Here is an 18,582-nt window from a genome sequence, read left to right as displayed (position 1 = left end):
GCCGTGTCAGTGCTAATGCCACGTTTGTTACCAGCTGCTGGATCTCAGTATTGGGAGATCACAGTGTTTGTTTCCATCATCTCACCTGAACTGTGAGGGAGTCCAGCATCGTGGTGTAGGGAAATAACAGCAGCTCTCGTTCCCAGTTTTCTCTCCTCCAATAAAACGGAGACATGTCGAGCTCTGAAGTGTTTTAGTTTCTCTCCAGTGACGGGGAATCTAGGTGTGGAAGCAGAGGAGAGCAGTTGTCCTGCACTCTCTGTGGATGTCCAAATCCTGCCTGCTGGCTCCCAACAAGCGTGCCCGTGCCTCAGAGTTACGGCACTCTTGAAACTGGAGTCTTTTGTCCTCTGGTTTGAAGGTGGATCTGTAGAGTCCTTGGGCCGTGTGTTGTGCTGTGTGGATGGGAACAACAGCCAGAACTGGCCTCCTGGGCAAAAGGAACCCTGACCCTATGTGAGCCATGCAAAAGTCAGGCAGAGGAGGGAACTGAGCATTGAAGTTTCAGCAGGCACATGGGTGACCTTAAGGCTTGATCAGATGTGTGGTGTGAGTACAAATGTGGTGTATTGAAGGACTAAAAGAGCATTTGGTATGTCTGTGTGGATAGTCTTTCTCCCTGCAGAGGCTGCCTCAGCGCTGCCTGGATGAAGTGTGAAGGGCTCGCTTGCTTACTCCATCCTCTCTGCAGCCCCAAGCGTGCATCTGGAGTGATGCCTTTTGGGAACCCCCTGAAGCGCTGGAGACCCACCTAAAAGCTTAGATTGAGGTGATTCCAGTGTAAGAGGGCTTTTGATATTTGCCAGCTGTGTGCCAGTCCCCTCACTGGTGCTGCCCACCTGGCAGTAGTGATGCTCCCCTGCCCTGTGGCCGCCTTAGCTGGGGCTTGTGTGTTCTGCAGCCTCAGAGGCACTGTCAGGGTCTGTAGGCACCGTGCTGGTGTGTGTGTAACAGGGCATTATCTCACTGAAATCAGCCAGGCAATACTGATCTGCACAAACATGGGCTGTTGCCTGGGCAATGAGCAGCACCCTTTGCCCCGCTGTGTCCAGTCTGAGGGCGCAGCCGTCGTTTGGATCACGGTTCCTAGGCAGGGATAATAAAAGTGCTCCAGCTGCCCTTTGTGTAACACAGCTCACGCCCAGAACCTCTTCAGGCTCCCTGTGTGGTGTCACGGGCACATTTAGGTAGGTCAGAGGGAAGCCTGGTGGCAGCTGCAGGGTAAGTAACAGTGCATGAGGAAGGGAGGTGATGGGTTTTCCTGGGGAAGTAGCTTGGGTGAGTGAGAGTTACTGCTTCTATAGGCATCTTAGAGGAAACAACTCTCTGGAAGAATTTTAAGTAAGGAGAGGAAGATAGCCTTGAAATACTGTTTTTTATTACTTGGTAGGAGTAAAGAGCCCAAATCCATGGGCTGAAATGCACAAAGGTAAGCCTGCACAGCAGCTGTGCTGCATCAGGCCTCAGCCAGGCTGTGGGCATCGCCTGGTGTCTGGCACAGGGTGATCTGGACAGGCATGTGGTGAATACCCTTCTAGTTTGGGCATTTGGGCTCCTGTGTCTGGAGGTGGAACACTGCCATGAGATGGGGGGAAATGGCAAGGAGGTGGCTTGCAGTGCCCCCTGCCTTTAGATCATACTCAGCGTAGTTCTGAGACTTTATTCTCCAGTGGTCATAAGACCAGAGGTTTTTTTCCTCTTTGTCGTGCACAAGAGGCATTTTTAAGGCTTCAGCACACAAGTCATATGGCTTTCCACCCTGTAGAAGAGCCCCAGGTGTAATGGTGGAATGTCCTTGCTTGTACAGTATCTCCACATAAAGCAGACCAAGTAAAGCAAAAGGGCCCATGAAATTCAGTTCAAACACTCATCCTTTTTTCCTCCTTTTCTAGCTCTGTTGCACTGACTTAGAACTTACTTCTACATTCAGCAGTCACATGAACACCTGCTTTGATTTCTCAGTGCTTCAAATCCAGAGCTAATCTTCATCTGCATAAACATTACTAGACTGATCCAGCTGGAGGCAGCCACGCTAAAACTGCTCCATAGAGCTCCAGCGGCTCCTGAGCCTTGGCTTTGTGTCCTCTCCTTTGACGTGTCTCCTCTGTGCGTGTGCATTCCCTCTAGAGACGGACCCCACTAAAGTCTGCAGTGGAAAAGGATCTGTGACCCTCAGGGCATCTCCAGCCCACCAAGAGAACCAGAATGTCCCTTCGCCGTGTCCTCAGGAAGCTGAGCAACCTCAAAGTAAGTGGGTGGAAGCTTAACCGGAGTGTGTTACCCACAATAACCTCAAGAGAGGTCAGTCAGGGGTCTTGGGGTGACTTCTTTTCAGCTAAGATTTAAAGCCCAAATCCCATGGCATGGTCAGAAACCTCTGGCAAGACCCAGGCCAGTGGAGGGAGTCTGAGTTCTCTCCTTGTGCAGGTTTCATGACCACTCATTGCCTTATGTTTGTTTGCACTCCCTTGGCTGCCAGGAACACCAAAACGATTGTTTTGAGGTTTTTTTCCTGGCAGCCCCATGTCAGCTCCTTTCATCCCAGGCACAAAGTGGAACAGAAAGAGGCTGAGTGGTGCTCCTGCCACTGCAGCATTCACTTGGGTTGTCAAGGGAGCAGGGCTAAGTGTCCCAGGCAGACAGTATCACCACAGAGCTCTGCCATCTCCCAGCAGCAGATGTGTAATTACTTAATTGTAGGAGACAGGCAAAGAATAACAAACCTGGCGCTGGTCGTGGGTCTGGCAGAGAGGATGAACTCCCAAAGGCAAGATGCTGTTAAGGGGGGAAGGGGTGAAACTTGCTCTTGAAAGCAAAGCATGCACCCTTTCTGACTGCATTGTTGGAGAGAGGGCAATTCTATTAATTCCAACCCAAATGTGTTGCTTTCTGTGCTGTCTTCTCCACCCATGACCTCTACCCTCTTTTCATGCTTGCCTTTCTGAGTTTCTTCACTCCTGCCCCCACCATTGCCTCTCTCCTTGCTGTTGATGGCTTCATACGTTTCCAGCAGCTTGAATGGCACTGAGCCCATTATTATGGAAATCAGCTCATTAATACTTCCTTCCCTTACTCTCTCAATTGCTTCATGAAGTGTACTTGGGAGATGAGAGAGGTTTCCAAATGAAACTCAAACAGCAGAACAGGTGGAGGGGTGGGGAGGAGGAGCCCAGTGGGAGGTGGGTGAATAGGTGCTGGGAGCAATGCTGTGGCTGCAGGGACTGGGCTGGCAAGTGACATCCCATTTTGCAACTCCCTTCACACACACACTTGGCTGCAACACCTGCTGCACTGGTTGGCAGTCCTTTCATTGCACTCTGGGATGTTGGTGAAGATAGCTCCATCTCCATGGCCCATGTGGTGGCTGGAGAGGGGCTCCCTGTGCTTGCAGCAGTCCCTGGTGCCTGGGAGCCGGGCTGCAGCTTCAGAGAGCAGCTCGCTGGGCTGCCTTTGGCCTCTGAGAGGAGAATGTCAGGGAACAATTGTTTCTTCATTGCTCTGAATGAATTGCCTTGTGTTTACAAAGGTCAGAAACAAGGAGGGCATCATGTTTAGGGCTGGTCTCTATGGTAATTAGGCAGCCCAGTCAGAAGGCATTTTCTGAGCTCCCAGCTTGGTTTGGGAACTGGGATTGCTCCACGTTTGCGGGAAATGTAACGCCTTATTTTTTCCCCCTTTCTTTTCCTCTGTGCTTGTCCTCCTCCCCCCACCTCTTCTGTCCCTCCTGTCCTGGGAAATGCTTAGGTCTGGAGCCAGAAAATCCAGAAACAGGTACAAACATTGTGTGCTTGTGGTGTTGCTTCTGGTGCTTGCTTGGAATTATTTCATACTGCCTGGGGGGAAAAAAACCAACCAGAAAAGAATAGTGGGAGGGGAAGAAGAGACTTGTGCTTTCGCTCCTGCTGTAGCTGGAGGGAATCCTCTGTGATCTGAATGTTCCTTCCCCTCGTAGATGATTGGAGGTCATCGGCTAGCGTTGATGCCAATGGGGATGCCCAACCATCTTCCCTGGCTGCCAAGGGCTACCGGAGCGTGCGCCCCAACCTCTCCTCAGACAGCAAGCCGCAGGTGAGCCTTCCCTTTGGGGCCCTGAGGGTGACCTTCTGGGTTCAAGCACTGGAGTTGCCGTCAGGAGGCCTGGGCTGAACCCCAGACTTGCTGCAGACTCGGGTAAGTAGCCATGCCTCAGCGTTCCCTGCCATTCCCAGGGGGGCAAGGCTGATGTGAGCACAGTGCTGGGGAGCTCTCGTGCTCAGGCAAGCCACAGTGCTCCTTTGGGGCATGGAGGAGGGGACAGTGCTGTTTGTTTGCAAGGAAAAAGGTGAAGTAGTCCTCTGTTACTGCTTTGGCTTTTGTGTTGGTCTGTTTCCTAGAGGTTGCTGTAGGCAGAAAGCAGAGTTACACCCTACATTAAAAACAAGGTATTGGGGAGGTGCTTTTCAGTTTTAGCACTGTAACTGGTGAAAGCCAGCAAAGGAAAGGTTATTTGTGCTTGCAAGCAAGTTGTTGAAGCCAATCTATTAAGAGAAAAGCAACTTCATCCTTTTCCTTTTGTGCACTTGGTCTGCACAGACACAGTCTGAAAGCTGGTAAGGAAGCACTTTGTTATAAAGCACTTCCTTGGGTGAAACAGAGTCCCTTTAAAGCCTGGTCCCCTGTAAGGGGGACTGCTTCCATCACCAGGGACCTGCAGCAGTGCCACAGAGCAGGCACCGCCCCTGAAACTGTGAGAGAGAGTGGAGGAAGCCACGACTCAGGTGAGGGCACGGGAAGGAGCAGCACCCTCAAACAGGGACTGCTGTGCTGCCTGATTCCTACAGCTCTCCTGCAGCCCCTCATTGATCTTGGTGATGAACAGGCAGGAGCACTGACACCGACTGCACTTCTCACAGAAGTCTAAAGGGCTTTCTGTCCCAACTGAGCTGAAGTGCAAGAAAATGGAACAAAGCAATTGCAGGTGGTGAATTGGTATTTGCTGAGAATAGTGTGTAGTGGTGAAGGGAGGCCTCACCTGACCTGGGGAAATGCTGTGGCTCTTGGAAGTCCCCAAACTGAAACTGCTGTCCTTAAGGAATCAAAAGGAATGAGCCTGTTCCAGAAGCAGAAGGAGCACTTACTGCTTTTGCACTCCCTCACACGTCAGGGGGAGGGGGAAGAAGGGCTGTAGTTGTATGAAGCTATTCTATGTCTGTGTCCACGTAACAAGAAGAACATGTGTTCAGATTTGGACATTGCAGGCTGTTAAGGCATCCTCGTTCTCTGGTTTTGTCCATTTTAGTAGTGGTTGAGACAGCCTTTGCCCATAAAGATATGACAGGAGAGTGTGTTTAAAACCTGCTTTCATAGTCGGCAGAGGGTTAAGGTGCAAGAGTGCAGGGAGATGCTGTTCACTAGGTGGGTGCTTTGTGGTTTATAGTTTTCAACTACAGGCAACAAAGCAACAAATCAAACAGAACCTGTCTATTGCTAAGTTGTGTTACATCCAACCAGTTTGGCTTCCAGGAGCAAACTGGAGTCAGGGCTGCAGCAGCAGGCAGTTGTGGAGTCAGCAGCCTGCGTGTTGCAAAGAACCAAACCCAGCAAGGCTTTTTGTGCATTAGGTACTGGGAGCAGGATTTCTGTGTCAGTCATCTTTGGTTCTGGAGGCCAGTTCTTGTGAACTCGGTTCCTCCTGAAGCTGTAATTGCTCTGGTCTTCCTGAACCGTTTTCAGGACTGAAAAGAACCCCTCAGGAGGGAATTGGAGAGCTGGCTTTTAGAAGTAAGAAATGCCAGCTGGGGCAGGCTGTGGGATCCACACCATGTGTGCTGTCACTAGCACTGGGGAAGCACAGACGTGCTGCTTTATCAGCAGTGCCCTTCACCTGCAGGGGTGTCCCACAGCTCTGAGCCCGCCATTCAGAGGCCCCTGTGCTGGGAAGCGCTCAGTGAGCCTGGCTTTGGTTAGGCAGGACGCTCAGTCTCGGCTCGTGGCTCTGTTGCTGCTCAGGCCTCTCGAAACAGCCCAGCACCGAGGTGTGTTGTGCCCAGACAGAGGCGTGCGGGTGGGGGCTGGGGAGGGGGTCGGGTCCGCAGTGGTGAGCGTGCGTGAGGCAGCGTGTGCGAGTGCTGCCCTTCCAGATGCTGTGGTTGCTTTTTGTTCTTGCTGTGTTAAACCCCGCTTAACCCAAACCTAACGACAGAATTCGTTCTTCATATTTACCGATTGTTTTTCCTCCCTCCTTCCTTTCATCTGGTGCTGCTCTCCCCTCTCTTCCCTTCTCTCTTTCTCCGCGACTCCCCTCCCGGGCAGGCCCTCGCTCCTCCCCGGCCTCCTCTTCCCAAGGAGGAAAGCTTTGCATGGCGTCCTCGCGCCGACACGAAGGCGACCGACGCGCCGCCGGTGCCCGTCCTGGACCGCGTGTACCTGAGTGCCCCCAAGCCTTACCCGCTGCGTGCCTCCCCCAGCGCCGGCGCACGCGGCTTCTCGTCCCCAGCGCCCCTGGGGAGCGTCGGCGGGGGGCAGCGGGGCTCGGCCGCAGCCCCCCGGGCCGAGCTGCATGCCGGGCTCCCGGGACACCGCTGCTGCTGGGGCGCGGCAGCCCCGCCACACGGCCCCGACGGGGCAGGTCCCGCTAGCGAGGCTGGAATGGATTCCGGCCCCGACACGAAGGCGGATAAAAAGGTCACCAAACTATATGTGGCTTGTTTATCTAACAGCACTTGCTCAGCCGCGTCTGAAAGTCCCACTGGCACCGCACGTGACCCGGCAGCCAGCACCAGTTTGGGCGCTGAGCTCACTCAGGCACCGGCCACCGACATTGTTTCCTCTGTAACAGATACTGGAAAGTCTCTTCCTGCTCCTCCTCCTCCTCCTGTTCCTCCCAGGCCGTACTTTTACATTGTCCTCAGTAGAGACGCAGTTAGTTATGGTGCGGGCCAGCCCTCCCGGACTCAGCCGCCACCTCCGCCAGCCGTGAGGGACAGAGCGCTGTTGCCCCCGAGCGCTGCTGCCGCAGAGGACAGGATGAGAAAAGAGCCTGCCCTTCCCCGGCAGCGACAGCCTCCGGCCCGGCCCGTGGGGCGCAGCATGGTACATGTTTTCTCCGTAACCTTGTTCTCTTTCAGCCGCGTGACCGGTTCTTTTCACCGACGTCCCCTCGAGCTTTGCTCCCCTCCTCCCCGATCTCCCAGCACGTGCTGTGCCGCCCGAGCCTCGCCGCCTCCCTGCCTGTGTGCCTGTGCGTGTGTGGTGGCTGCCGGGGCCGGGCTGGAGAGGATCTTTGCTGGTTCAGGCAGGTGTAGAAGCAGCGAGCTGCCTGCAGCGCGGCGGCCGGTGCTTGCGGTGAAGGCAGAGCTGTCCCGCGGCTGGACGTAGGGGCGGTGAGGGGAAGGCAGGCTGCTCTGGAGGACCGCGCGTGTCGGCAGCCGTCAGGGCTGAGGAAGGGCAGGAGCCCGCCGGGGCCTCGCCTCGTGGGCGCATCCTTGCATGACGCTGTGTGCCCGTCTGCCCCGTTGCGTAACACCACCTTGTTTCCCACAGGACGCCACTGCCACCAGCACAGCCCAGCCTGGGGTTATAGTAGTGCCCCTTCTGCAGGTTAACCCAGACAGACAGCGAGAAGGCAGCTCCAGCACGCCGCCACCGCCTCTGGTTCCCTTCGGGCAAGGCTCCGCGTTCCCCGAGACCGTTCCTCCCGGCTCACCCTTGACTTTCCCGACTCTAGACGATTTCATTCCCCCACACCTCCAGAGGGGCTCCCACCATAACCAGGCACCCTCCACACCCGGCACCTTACCCTCTGTTTACCCGAAACTGCCATTCTTCTCAACGCCACCTTCACTTGTCCCTCCCGCCGCGGGGGCTTTGCGCAGGGGCTGGCAGCCTGAACTCGCTGGAGGCGTCTCACGGACAGTAAGCTTGCCAAGTGCCCTCCTTGCCCTTTCCCTAAATCTGTATTCACAGATTAAAATTACTTTCTCCTTGCAATACTAAACTCGAGGGAGGAGTGATGACTCGCTCCCTGCCAGCAGCATGACAACTGAAACCTTGTTTATGTCCTGTGCTAGTGCATGCCTGTTGCCTGCCTCGTGCAGCTTTCAGCTCCCTATCGACTTCTCCCAACACCTGACTGTCTCCCTTTGTGCCCCTTCAGCTGGGTGATGCACACCTTAGGATTTGCTCAGTGAGTTCAGTGCCGACAGTACAGCTCTTTTAACAGCATCCTTAACTGCGTTTGGAAGCGGGGACGGCAGAGCGGTTAAAGGTTAGGGCTGGTGTCTGTTCTGCTGGAGCCACAGGGCCCCGTGGGGTCTGTACAAATCCCTGCTGGCATCGGTGTAAGATTGCTGCCAGGATCTGGTGACCTACAGGCAGTGAGATAGGTTACAGAGCTCAGAGTCCTCCAAGCGTGTGGGTGCTGGGGGATGCGTTAGAGGGGCAGTGTCTCTCCCCTGTGCAATGACTTGTTACTGAAAGCCCTGAAGAATTCAATCTACAGCAGTTTTAGCTTGGAATTCACCCTATCCTTCCTGGATTAGGTTTCATTTCTCTTTAAGCTCTTTAAAAAGCCCTCGGAGACGAGAAGGAAAAGCAGCTCTCGGTTCCAATTGCAGAGGAGGCGAGAAGTGCTTGACTGTCCTTGTACAGAAGTCTTGCCACCACCTTCGCTGGGTTTATGTAGCTATTTAGTACTTGTAAGGACAAGCAAAGTGCAGCAGAAACCCCCTGGTCTCACCGTGGTGCCTTCTCTGCTCTCTGACTACAGAAACAGGGAAAAAAGGCAAGAAACCAGCAAGGATGCCGTTTCCCAAAGCCCTCAGCATCAGCCTTTCTGCTTCAGTTTTAGCTGCAGAGAGGTCTGTTGGCTCGAGGAGGTGGCTGGGGGCTGTCCTGCTGCTGTGTGGTTCGTTGGCTTTTTTAATGGAGCCCACCTGCAGAGTCCAGGAGAAGCCATGAGGCATCCACATGGGTGGGAGCAGTGGGGATTCAGTGAGGTGCTTTTGTGTGTGCTTGCTTCAGGCATGCAGGCACACGGGTGGCTTCCACAGTGGCTTCCATCATCATTGTTCACCCACTGCGGTGCTGAGCTGGGGCTGCCCACATGGTCCCGAGCCGACATCCCTCCTCTTGGAGTTGTTCTTTATGTTTCATTTGGCAAAGCTCAAACTCAGCTCTCTCATACTTTTTCCTGGCTCCTTTTCCTAACCTGCATTGGTGGGAGCATTATCACACCAGCAAAATGGGGCTGGGTCTCTCTTTTTGAGGACATCGATTTCTGAAGGCCATCGGTTCTGTCCTGGTGATGGCCTGACCATGTGCTGCTTGGAGCAAGACCAGCTTCACCCAGCAGGACAACGAGATTGTTCCTCTCTTTACCCTGTAGGCTGGAGAGGCTGTAGCTGCTTGTTGTGATCATGGCCAGTTCCCACTAGGATCCCTCTCACAGCTCTGGTTACAGGCACTCTGGCCATTGTTCAGGCCCCTGCCTGATCCTCAAAGTCCTTTCCCCTGACGCTGGTGGCTCTGAAGGGCACTGAGTTGCACTCACCCAGGAGCAGGGATTGTTCTGTACCAGTGTTCTGTGTGCACCCAGCGTTTCTCAGTAGTGCTGACCGTGCCCCTGAGTGCCTGGCTGTGCCTGGCAGGTCGGCAGCCTGCAGCCTTTCAGTCTGGCAGTGGAGTAGCAGGAGCACAGGAACCCGGTACACGGTTCACACTCCCTTTGTTGGGATGCTCCTTCCTCATTAAAGATCCAAATTCCTTAAGCTTTGAAAGATGTCAGCTGAAACCAGCACACACAGTCTTAGGCACCATCCCTTCTTGTATCTTTTCCCCTACCAAAGAAAGCCTGGAGCAGCTTTTTCACAGTGGAACTAGTTTCTCAAGTCTCCCAGCTGACACAGCCCCTACTGCAGAACAAGCAGAGCTGTGGTGATACCAGAGGTGGGTTTGAAAGAAGGGAATGATGAGCTGGATGCTTTAGGAGATGGAGAACAGCTTGCTGTCTGTGCTCCAGTGGCAAAGCCATGGCGAGTACTTTCCTTGCTAGAGCCCTACTTCTGCCCTCTGTCAGTCTGGGGTTGGTTTGGTGTTTTCTTTCCTTTCTTTAAGCAGGTAGGTGTGACACTGTCTCCTGAGTGATGGTGCTAACAACCTTCTTCCTCCGGCCTTCCTTACCAAACCAGCTCTAGTAAAGCGTGGCGCTGGAGTTGCATGAGTTCTGCATGTCTGACGCCCTGCCACGAACGGGATCCTTCTAAACCCAACGTCTGTGTGTGTGTATCAGAGGAGGGATGGCTCCCCTCCCAACCAGATTAGCCCCTTTCTGACCGCCTGTGTTTGGTCCAGACTCTGCTGGATGAATGTAGTGCCTCCTTTTGGGGTTGGTGGTGTGAAACCCATCACCAGGTCACGGCAGTACTGCCTTAGCAAACTAATGGCATTAACAGCAAGCGGGGGACATCCAAGGAGCAGGGTAACACTCATGCTTGTGCCTTCTTTTACTAAAACTTGTTGTGATTATGCTTCTCATGCAGCTTAAGATGGTTTGGGTTTCTTCCAGCCTTTCCCAGTGTAGCAGCCCACGTGCTGCATGCTGCTAACGCCGTGCCACTCCTCGTTTCAGGGCCCAGGTCCTGTGCTGAATGAAGTGCCCCAGCCTGGCACTGGCACCGACTATCCAACCTCCTTCACTTCAATCAGCAAGTCTTCCTCTGCCTATCCTTCCACCACAATCGTCAACCCCACCATTGTCCTCTTGCAGCACAATCGAGGTAAGGAGGCTTGCCTGGAGGTGTGTGTGACCTGCACAGCCTGCCACGCCACGGGGAACTGCCAGACGTGTGTGTGGGGGCAACGAAGCCCAGAGTACTAAGAGCTGACAAAGCTGGAGTGACTGGGGACACAAGGGGCAAGGCGCAGGTTAGAGGCGTGGGACACTGCCTGTGGATGAGAAGCTGCTCTGAGGTTGGGGGAGAGACTTGTAACAGGGCTACAGGTGTGGGAAACAGCTCCTCTCCCATCATGGAGGGATGCCCATGGCTGTCAGCAGAAGCAAGCTAGCTAGAGGTAGCCTGTCCCTGTCTGAAAAGGGGATGTGTTACTTCTCAGCTACTGCGGTGTGAAAGCAGCTGTGTTTTCAGTCACTGTGGGAGAAGTCTGAGCTCTGGATTCTCAGCAGAATATACCCAGTAGTAAACAACTTGTTTACTCTCAGAAGTCTCAACTTGGTGGCTTGTTCCTCTGTCCATGACTGGATCAAGTAGCCCTTGAGCTCTGGGTTTGCATATAAACAAAACAACCTTGTCTGAGCACTCCCATGGTTGGTAACCTAAGCCTTTCTCTGCCTCACAGCAGCTCCCTCTGAGCTGCATCTCTTTGCCTCTGGCATCAGAGGGAAACTTTGCTTCTCGTTTCCAGTTCTCCTGATGGCTGGTGTTACCCCAGCCTCCCACATGTTTTTGTCAGGAGACCTTGGTGACTGAATAGAGTTCTCATCAGTGAGGGTGAGGGCTGAAGCTGAGACCGTCCCCACTGGCACCTCCTCTCCTCTTTCATAACACAGCAGCCCACTCCTGATGGCCTGCTTGGAAGGGTGAGCCCTGCAGCAGGTGGTTCCCAGCTCCTTTCCAGGTTCAGATTACTGACCTTCCCTTCTGCCCACGTCACAGGGGGTTTGTTTCGTGCGTTGGCAGCTCTCACAGGAGCAGCTTGCTGTCAGTGGTCAGCAGAGCAGAAGGGCTGCAGTTAAAGAACAAAAGCCATAGAAGATATTGGTGAGGGAGCTGCACTTAGTAAGGAGAAATCTCTCTCTCCCTTGCTGAGATGAACCACTTACGACAAACACCTCATGAAGGTGTGTTCTGCCAGCAAAGAGCGTACACCTGGAGGGTTGCAGGCTGGCTTGGCCAGTGTCCCGCGCCACCCCAGTGCAGCAGGGCAGGCATTGCATGGCATGGTTTATTGTGGAGATATCACAGGTGTGGTTAATGTATTGAAGTTTTGAAGTCTTTGCATTAACAACTTGAGCTTTTGAGAGTGTATTTTGTATGTCAGTGAAAGAGTTTGTTCATTTCCAATGGCTTTCGTGCTTTAAATGAAAGGATTAACTGCCAGGGAGTAGAGCACAGAGAGCTGAGGACTGTTGGTTTATTCCCATCGTGACCTGTACAAGTCCTTTGGGCATTCCCTTTAGAGAGCAGCTGTAAGCATCAGCTTTAGGGTGCTCAAACACACTGGAAGGTACCACAAACGTCCCACTCTGGGAGCTCGGTAATGAAAGGCTGTAAACCAAGGGCACCATTCTGAGGATCAGAGCCTTAACCAAGCTGTGTCTGTGTGCAAATCACTGCATCTCTGGCTCTGTAGTTTGTGAAGAGACCCAGCAAGCACCAACAGTGACTTGATCCTTCTGTGTATCCCATCAAAGTGCTACAGCATTGTTGTTTCAAGGTGTACTTGGTGCTAACGGTAACAGAGTTGAGTCTTTCCTCTCTGTCCAACTTTTTTCATTCTCTGATGCTAAGGAAACAAATATAAACCAAAAAAAATGCTGTTTGCAAGTGCATTGGTCACAGCATGGTGAGAGTGATGTTGTTCCACGAGGCTGCTGCGTGGAGAGGGGCCTGTGCACCGTCACTCTGGCAGGGGGTTTGGAAACAGCGTCCAGCAGCTGCTGCCCTTCTGTCCGCAGCGTATCTCTCGCCTGTCAGAAGCGCAGCCCCAGAGCACCTGCTGTTCATGTCTGACCCGTTTGTTCTGTATTTCTTTTCTTGTTTTGTTTCTTCCTTCATCACAGAACAGCAAAAAAGGCTTAGTAGCCTGGCAGGTAGGATGTGCAAGGTCTGCTGCCCCCCGCTGCTGCCTGTGCCGGAGCAAAGCTGCTGCCCCGTTAGCTGATGGAGTACCTTCAGCAAACACACTTCCTAAGAACTGCAAAGGAGTTAGCACAGATACTTGCCCTGGCTTTCTCCAAGTCACTGAATGTTTGATTTCAGTCTTTTCTCCAAATGCTGCCTGTGTGGACACAGGTTAATATGTCAGAATCCTAAATTCCCCCTCTGTTCCCCCCAGGCTGTCAGATTTATTTACGTGCAGTTGGCTGGTTCTAATTGACTTTTGGGGCTGATTTTTCCAGCCTTTAGGTGTATTCCCTTGAGGCATATTCTTAAGTTTCTCTACACAGCCCCTAGAGTTAATCTCTCCTGGAAAGAACAGCAAGTTGTTTTCTTGATCATCTTTCCCTCCCCACACCTCAAATGGACGTAGCTCAGTCTGCAGCGGGCATTGCAGGGAACAGCACGTACGTGCTGCCTACCCCTGTTGTTACTCACTGATCACAGCTATGGCAGGGTAAATGGAGAGGTAGGAGGGAAGAGAGTCACACAGAGTGCTTAAACACTTCAAATATCCCAAAGCACAGGGAAGCCAGTGCTGTGTGCTCTTGCTCTGCTGTGTGGGCTGTGGCCTGGCAGAGCACGTCCCACTCAGACTTCACGTGCTGAGTTTTGCAGGGCAGAACTGTGTTTGCTCAAGGTCCCAACAGATCAGTGCCTTGTTGTGCATGAGCCCTTCCACTACTAACTGCCCCTTTTGGGTTTCTGCACATTTAATGGCTTGAGCAGTGTGGTGACGTGCATGTGAATAAACCTCTCTCTCTCTCTCTCTCCAATGCATGCACTGATGTAAAAAGGACAGGACTCGGCCAAGTCTTGATGAGGCAGACTGTAAAGTCACAGACAGATGCTTCCTCTCCAGAAAATCCACCTAGAAAAGGTCCTCAGCAGACCCTAAGGACTGGTGTGCTGCAGCTCTGCAGATCCTCAGAGCAACCTGAGCTCCCTTGCTGGCGCCTGCTGCCGTGTGTGGCTGATGGTCAGGTGGCACCAAGCCGTTCCAGGAGGCAGCAAGGCAGTCTGGAGCAAGTGCTTGTTTCTCCCCACCTTTATGCACATTCACATGTGAGAGGAGTCAAGCTCTGTGCTCAAACAGCCGTGGGGTTTGTTGTTTACAAACTGTGGGGAGGGCACAGAGCTGAACTGGAAGCATCACATGCTGGCTGTAACTGGGGTTGGCAGGCAGGTGAGTGCAAGCTGTCCAAAAGCAGTGCCCACCTGTGGCCCTCGTGTGAGGGTCACAGCCTGAGAGACACTCAACTGCTTTTGCTGCGATCAGGCACGTTCCTGGCAGCTGCCTTCCTTCAGCCCAGATGCTAACCACAGCTAGCAGTGACACAGTCTGTCTCATCAACTGCTTGCTAGGGGTTTGCCTCAAAGCAGTGGAAGATGGGGATGCAGTGGGATGCTGGGATGAGATAAGAGTCTCCCCGTTGTCACTTGCAGACTCAGTGCCAGACAGACTAGCTCCTGATAAAGTTGATTCAGCGCTGGTTCGGGACAAGCCAGCTCAGGGGACGGTGCCAAGTGAGAAGAAAGTGATGGAGGAGAAGAGGAGCCTTGTCAAGAGCCCCCAGCACGTGGCTGATAGCTCCGTGGATGACATTGGCATTCCCCTGAGGGTAAGCACAGAGCTGGGGCCAGATTCTGCCTGCCTTGAGGCCCAGGGCAGGGATTTAGGGGCAGATAGAGCTCCAGTGTGTTCTATTATGAAGGTTTCAGTGACCTGTTTCATCTGCCTTGGGGGGAAAACACTAAGAATTAATATCTCTTTTCATTATATTTGAGAATACTGCTTTCTGCTCTTCTGTTTCATTAGCAGCTAAGGGAGAGTTTTGTCTCATTGCAGCTGTCTTAAAGGCACAGATCTTATAAGCTCCTTCAGTGTTAAGGACAAATTACCATGCAAAGAATTGTTAACCTGTTCCTACAGCTGGTATCTGCAGTGACTTGAACACTGCATGTTTCCAACTGACCACTGAGTATTTAGGGATTCGGTATGTGTGACTACAGCAGGCAAGGTGTCTGCTTTCAGATGTCAAACCAGATTACCAGGCAAAGCCTTCCATACAGTCCACAGTTCTGCACAGTTGCAACCTCTCCCTGCAGAGCTTGTATGTTATTGGTAGCTGGAGTGAAGCCTGTAGTTCCAGTACCTGAGACATCATGTACCTGAGTGAAATCACTCCTGTTTCAAAGCATTCATTTCATGTAGCAGGCTGTCAACCTCTTTCATGGCTGGAGGGCTGCTCAGACCTCTGCCAGGCTGTTGGGATTCGTGGCTGTGATTGCTGACGTGTGGATTTCTTTTCCCAACAGAATACAGACAGATCCAAGGACTGGTACAAGACAATGTTCAAACAGATCCACAAGCTGAACAGAGGTACTGTAACACAGATGCTTTCATTTGCTTCAAAAGGCCACCTTGGTAGCATTTTGTCTCATTCATGTGAGAAGCTGTACTGGATGTTTAAAGGGTTAACTAGTGTTTACTCTGCACCACAGAACTCAACCAATGTATTTGAAATCTCTGATGAGGTAAAGGTGAAGCCCAAAGAAGGGTGTGAGTTGTTCTGAAAGGTGAACTGCAATGCCCTCATGAAATCAAGAGTACTGCTTGAGATCAGAGTCTGCTCATAATCCCATACTTAGAGAAGGTAGCTCCCTGAACTCCAGTTTTAGCAGCAGCTAACCCCTCCCACCCACACTCTTCAAGGACAATTAGTTGTCACTGAAACTGCTCTGTGCATAAGGGAAAACTTTTTGCACTGTGAAGCCTTAGTAGCTGCATAGCAAAGTTTGATTTGAAGCTGACTGAAGCCCCTGAGAAGATTTCCATCCATTGTTTTGGTGAGGTCAGAATCTGAACCCTTGCTTTTTCAAAACCCCAGATTTTCTCCTTTTGGAACCTGCAGTGGTGCTGAGCACTTGCAGCCTTTGCACTCTCAGGGCCTCCCCTACTTCAGGGCACATCCCTGCCCGGCTGCTGGTCTGTTCCTGCTCTTTCTTCTGTGTGAGAAAAGCTGCAGTAGCATCTGCAAACTGAATCCTGTGAGCAGCCCGACGTGCAGGGAAATGCCCATCAGAGCTGGCTGACACAATGAAACACAGAGCATGCAGAGCTGGGGCTGGATTTGCTGCTGCAGATGCTGTCGTGGTGAGCTTCATGCGTGGAGAGATGCTGTGTTGCGGTGGATGGAATGAGCTGAGAAAGAGTCGAGCTGTTTCCTAATCCCAGCGCTCCTAACAGAGGTGGTTCTGCTCAGCCAGAGCCCATGCTTCAGGAGGAGAATGAGTTGAGTCACCTGGGCTTCCAGGACCCCTCACAGGGCCCAGACATGCAGGGCAGCAGCGAGCAAAGAGGCACCTTGGTGGTGTGATGCCGGGAGAGGGACGGTTCTGCAGGCAGCCGGTGCGGGTTCGTGTCTCGCCCTTCTTCCCCTTTAAATCTGTCCTCTCTCTTCTTTTTTGCAAATCATGTTCCTCTCCTTAGACACTCCTGAAGAAAACCCTTATTGCCCTACCTACATATTTCCAGAACTTCCTGAAATCCAGCAAAAAACTGAAGGTACCAGAAGTTTAGTCAGAGTATCTGTTGTCTTGTGCTTTAACTGTACTGTAGCACTCTAATAGTAACTAGATTCAGGTTCTAGGTTTGTTACCCGTGTCTTACACTGGCTGGAAATTCAGTAATGGCCAGTGTTCCCTTCTTGTGTGCTGCATAAAGTAAATAACTGCCTCTCTGCTAATCCATTAATCTTGTATTTTACAAGTGTGGTGCCATTTACTGTGGTGGTATGGAAGTCAGCAATAGGATGATATGGCGCTAGGGAGTTGGGGGATGGAGCAGAACCTCCACTTCCCTGTGGATAGTCTCAAACCCCACTGCTTTTCTCTGCTGCAGAAGACAATCCTTATTCTCCTACATACCAGTTTCCTGCGTCTACTCCTAGCCCTATGTCTGAAGGTAATGACCAAGGACCGTATCCATTTTCTCTCTGCACAGTGCTGCCTTCTCCATTTCTTTTCTCCCTGGAGTTTCCTCCTAGTCGCTGAGCCTTGTGCTGCCACCTAATGATTTGCTGCACTCTTTAAGCGTTGCCTTGACTGTATGATGCCTTTTTGGCTTTGCAGTGCTCCTCTGGCTTTGTAACTGGTGTCTGACTAATGCCTCAGACCTGGGGGCCGCTTGGTTTCATGCGCTTCCCGGGGTGTCTTCAGGCGTGTGCGTGCCGTGGTTGTTGAATAACACGCCTAGAATGCTGACTGACATACAAAGATGTGGTTTAACTGGGATTTCTCTCACCTCTCCCTTTCGGATCAGTACATTTATTTCGTTATTTACTCCTGGGTTTGAATATTAACACAGTGTTAGGACCAGACCCAAAAGGCCACTGGAGCCCGCTGGTGCAAAGGCTGCTTGCTTCCGTGGGTTTTGGGTCAGTCCCCCAGTGTAGTCTTTTAGGAGAAATATAACCTGGTAACAGAGGTTCAGGGCTGGCCTTAGGTGCACTTGGCACATCTAGGCAAGGGCAGAGTTGGAAAGTCTCATCAGCACATCTCACAACTTGGAATAAAACTGTCTCTACCTTGGCACTCTTCTTGTGCTCAGCAGATTCCTTCAAATTTCAAACAAACCCTTTGCAGTTGTGCTCAGGGGTGCTGAAGCAGCAGCTCTGGCAGTGGCAATCCTGTACCTGCGTGTGCATGCATGGGGACACTGAGCTGGGAGAAACTCTGGAGCCTGCTGCACACACAGACGGCTCCTGATGGGGAAATGGCTGGTGACAGCCTTGTCGACTTGGTGCTTAAGTGGCACTTGAGATCCTGCCCTTAGGTAACTTGCCTCCTTAGCCCATGCCTCAGGCCAGCCCTGGTGAGAGGATTAACCACAGCATTCAATGTTTGTATTCAATGTCTGGGGGGTACTTTGTGAGAAGAAAGCATACAATATGGGTTCTAGCTGAGGTGCTCAGAGAAGAGCAGGAGGTAGGAGTAAGGTGCATTTCGCTGTTAAAGTGGAGGTGGCCTGCTGCCATGCAGCTGTCTAAGGTCCTTGCTCATCTCTTGGGGAAATGTTCTGTCTCACAAGTCACAATGCAGTGGAAGTTATTTCCTGTTGGCAGGATGGTGTGAGGGTAAGGGTGAGAGAGGAAGGCTCTCAGGAACTAATTGATGAAGGAGTTTTACAGAGATTCGCTTTTCTTGTTCGTGATGAGGTTTGAAGAGTGCATTTTGCTCCTGCCTGGACTAACACAGTTTGCACAACCAATGGTGGTAATGGATTAGGAGTCCCATAGATCACAGAATCCTAAGGGCTGGAAGGGACCTTTAGAGGTCATCCAGTCCAATCCCCCTGCCAGAGCAGGACCAGCTGATGGACACCTATCTGTACAGGGAAGAGGAGAAGAACACAGAAAGCCTAAATAATGCTGGGCTGATGCTACATGTTATTGCTGATGCTATGTGTTATTTATACTGTGTGAACATTTCTGTCTTCAGGACTTCCTGACCCAGGTGCTGTCAGCAGTCCTTCATAACCATCCCTTCCATGAGAGTTCAGAGCTTGCTTGAAAACACACAGATCTCTTTCTGCAGACATTGTGTAGAGGGAGTTCTACAGCTTCAGGGGATGATGGAGACTGGGAAAAGCTTCTCCTGTTTGTTTTGGTCTTGCTGGCTTCTGGTATCATTTGCTGTCCTCGAA

General features: G+C 52.1%; 1 protein-coding gene across 24 annotated transcripts in view; it reads left to right on the top strand.

The window, feature by feature from the left end:
- The window catches only part of SORBS1 (sorbin and SH3 domain containing 1), a 145,897-nt gene that overhangs the window by 92,543 nt on the left and 34,772 nt on the right, over positions 1–18,582 (top strand). For 16 of the 24 annotated variants that reach the window (XM_062001183.1, XM_062001184.1, XM_062001185.1 and 13 more), the window contains 9 exons: positions 2,128–2,247; positions 3,953–4,068; positions 6,292–7,071; positions 7,522–7,893; positions 10,607–10,754; positions 12,779–12,808; positions 14,322–14,497; positions 15,195–15,258; positions 16,780–16,842. In XM_062001183.1, coding sequence (XP_061857167.1) covers positions 2,128–2,247; positions 3,953–4,068; positions 6,292–7,071; positions 7,522–7,893; positions 10,607–10,754; positions 12,779–12,808; positions 14,322–14,497; positions 15,195–15,258; positions 16,780–16,842 — 1,869 coding nt within the window. The remainder of the gene's footprint in view (positions 1–2,127; positions 2,248–3,952; positions 4,069–6,291; positions 7,072–7,521; positions 7,894–10,606; positions 10,755–12,778; positions 12,809–14,321; positions 14,498–15,194; positions 15,259–16,779; positions 16,843–18,582) is intronic. The other 8 variants (XM_062001205.1, XM_062001206.1, XM_062001192.1 and 5 more) reach the window with 7 other exon arrangements.

The sequence above is a fragment of the Colius striatus genome, chromosome 8 (assembly GCF_028858725.1).
Source record: "Colius striatus isolate bColStr4 chromosome 8, bColStr4.1.hap1, whole genome shotgun sequence".
In the NCBI taxonomy this organism is placed as follows: Eukaryota; Metazoa; Chordata; class Aves; order Coliiformes; family Coliidae; genus Colius; species Colius striatus.
Note: the sequence above shows the minus strand (reverse complement) of the source record. Positions and strands in the feature narration are given on the sequence as shown.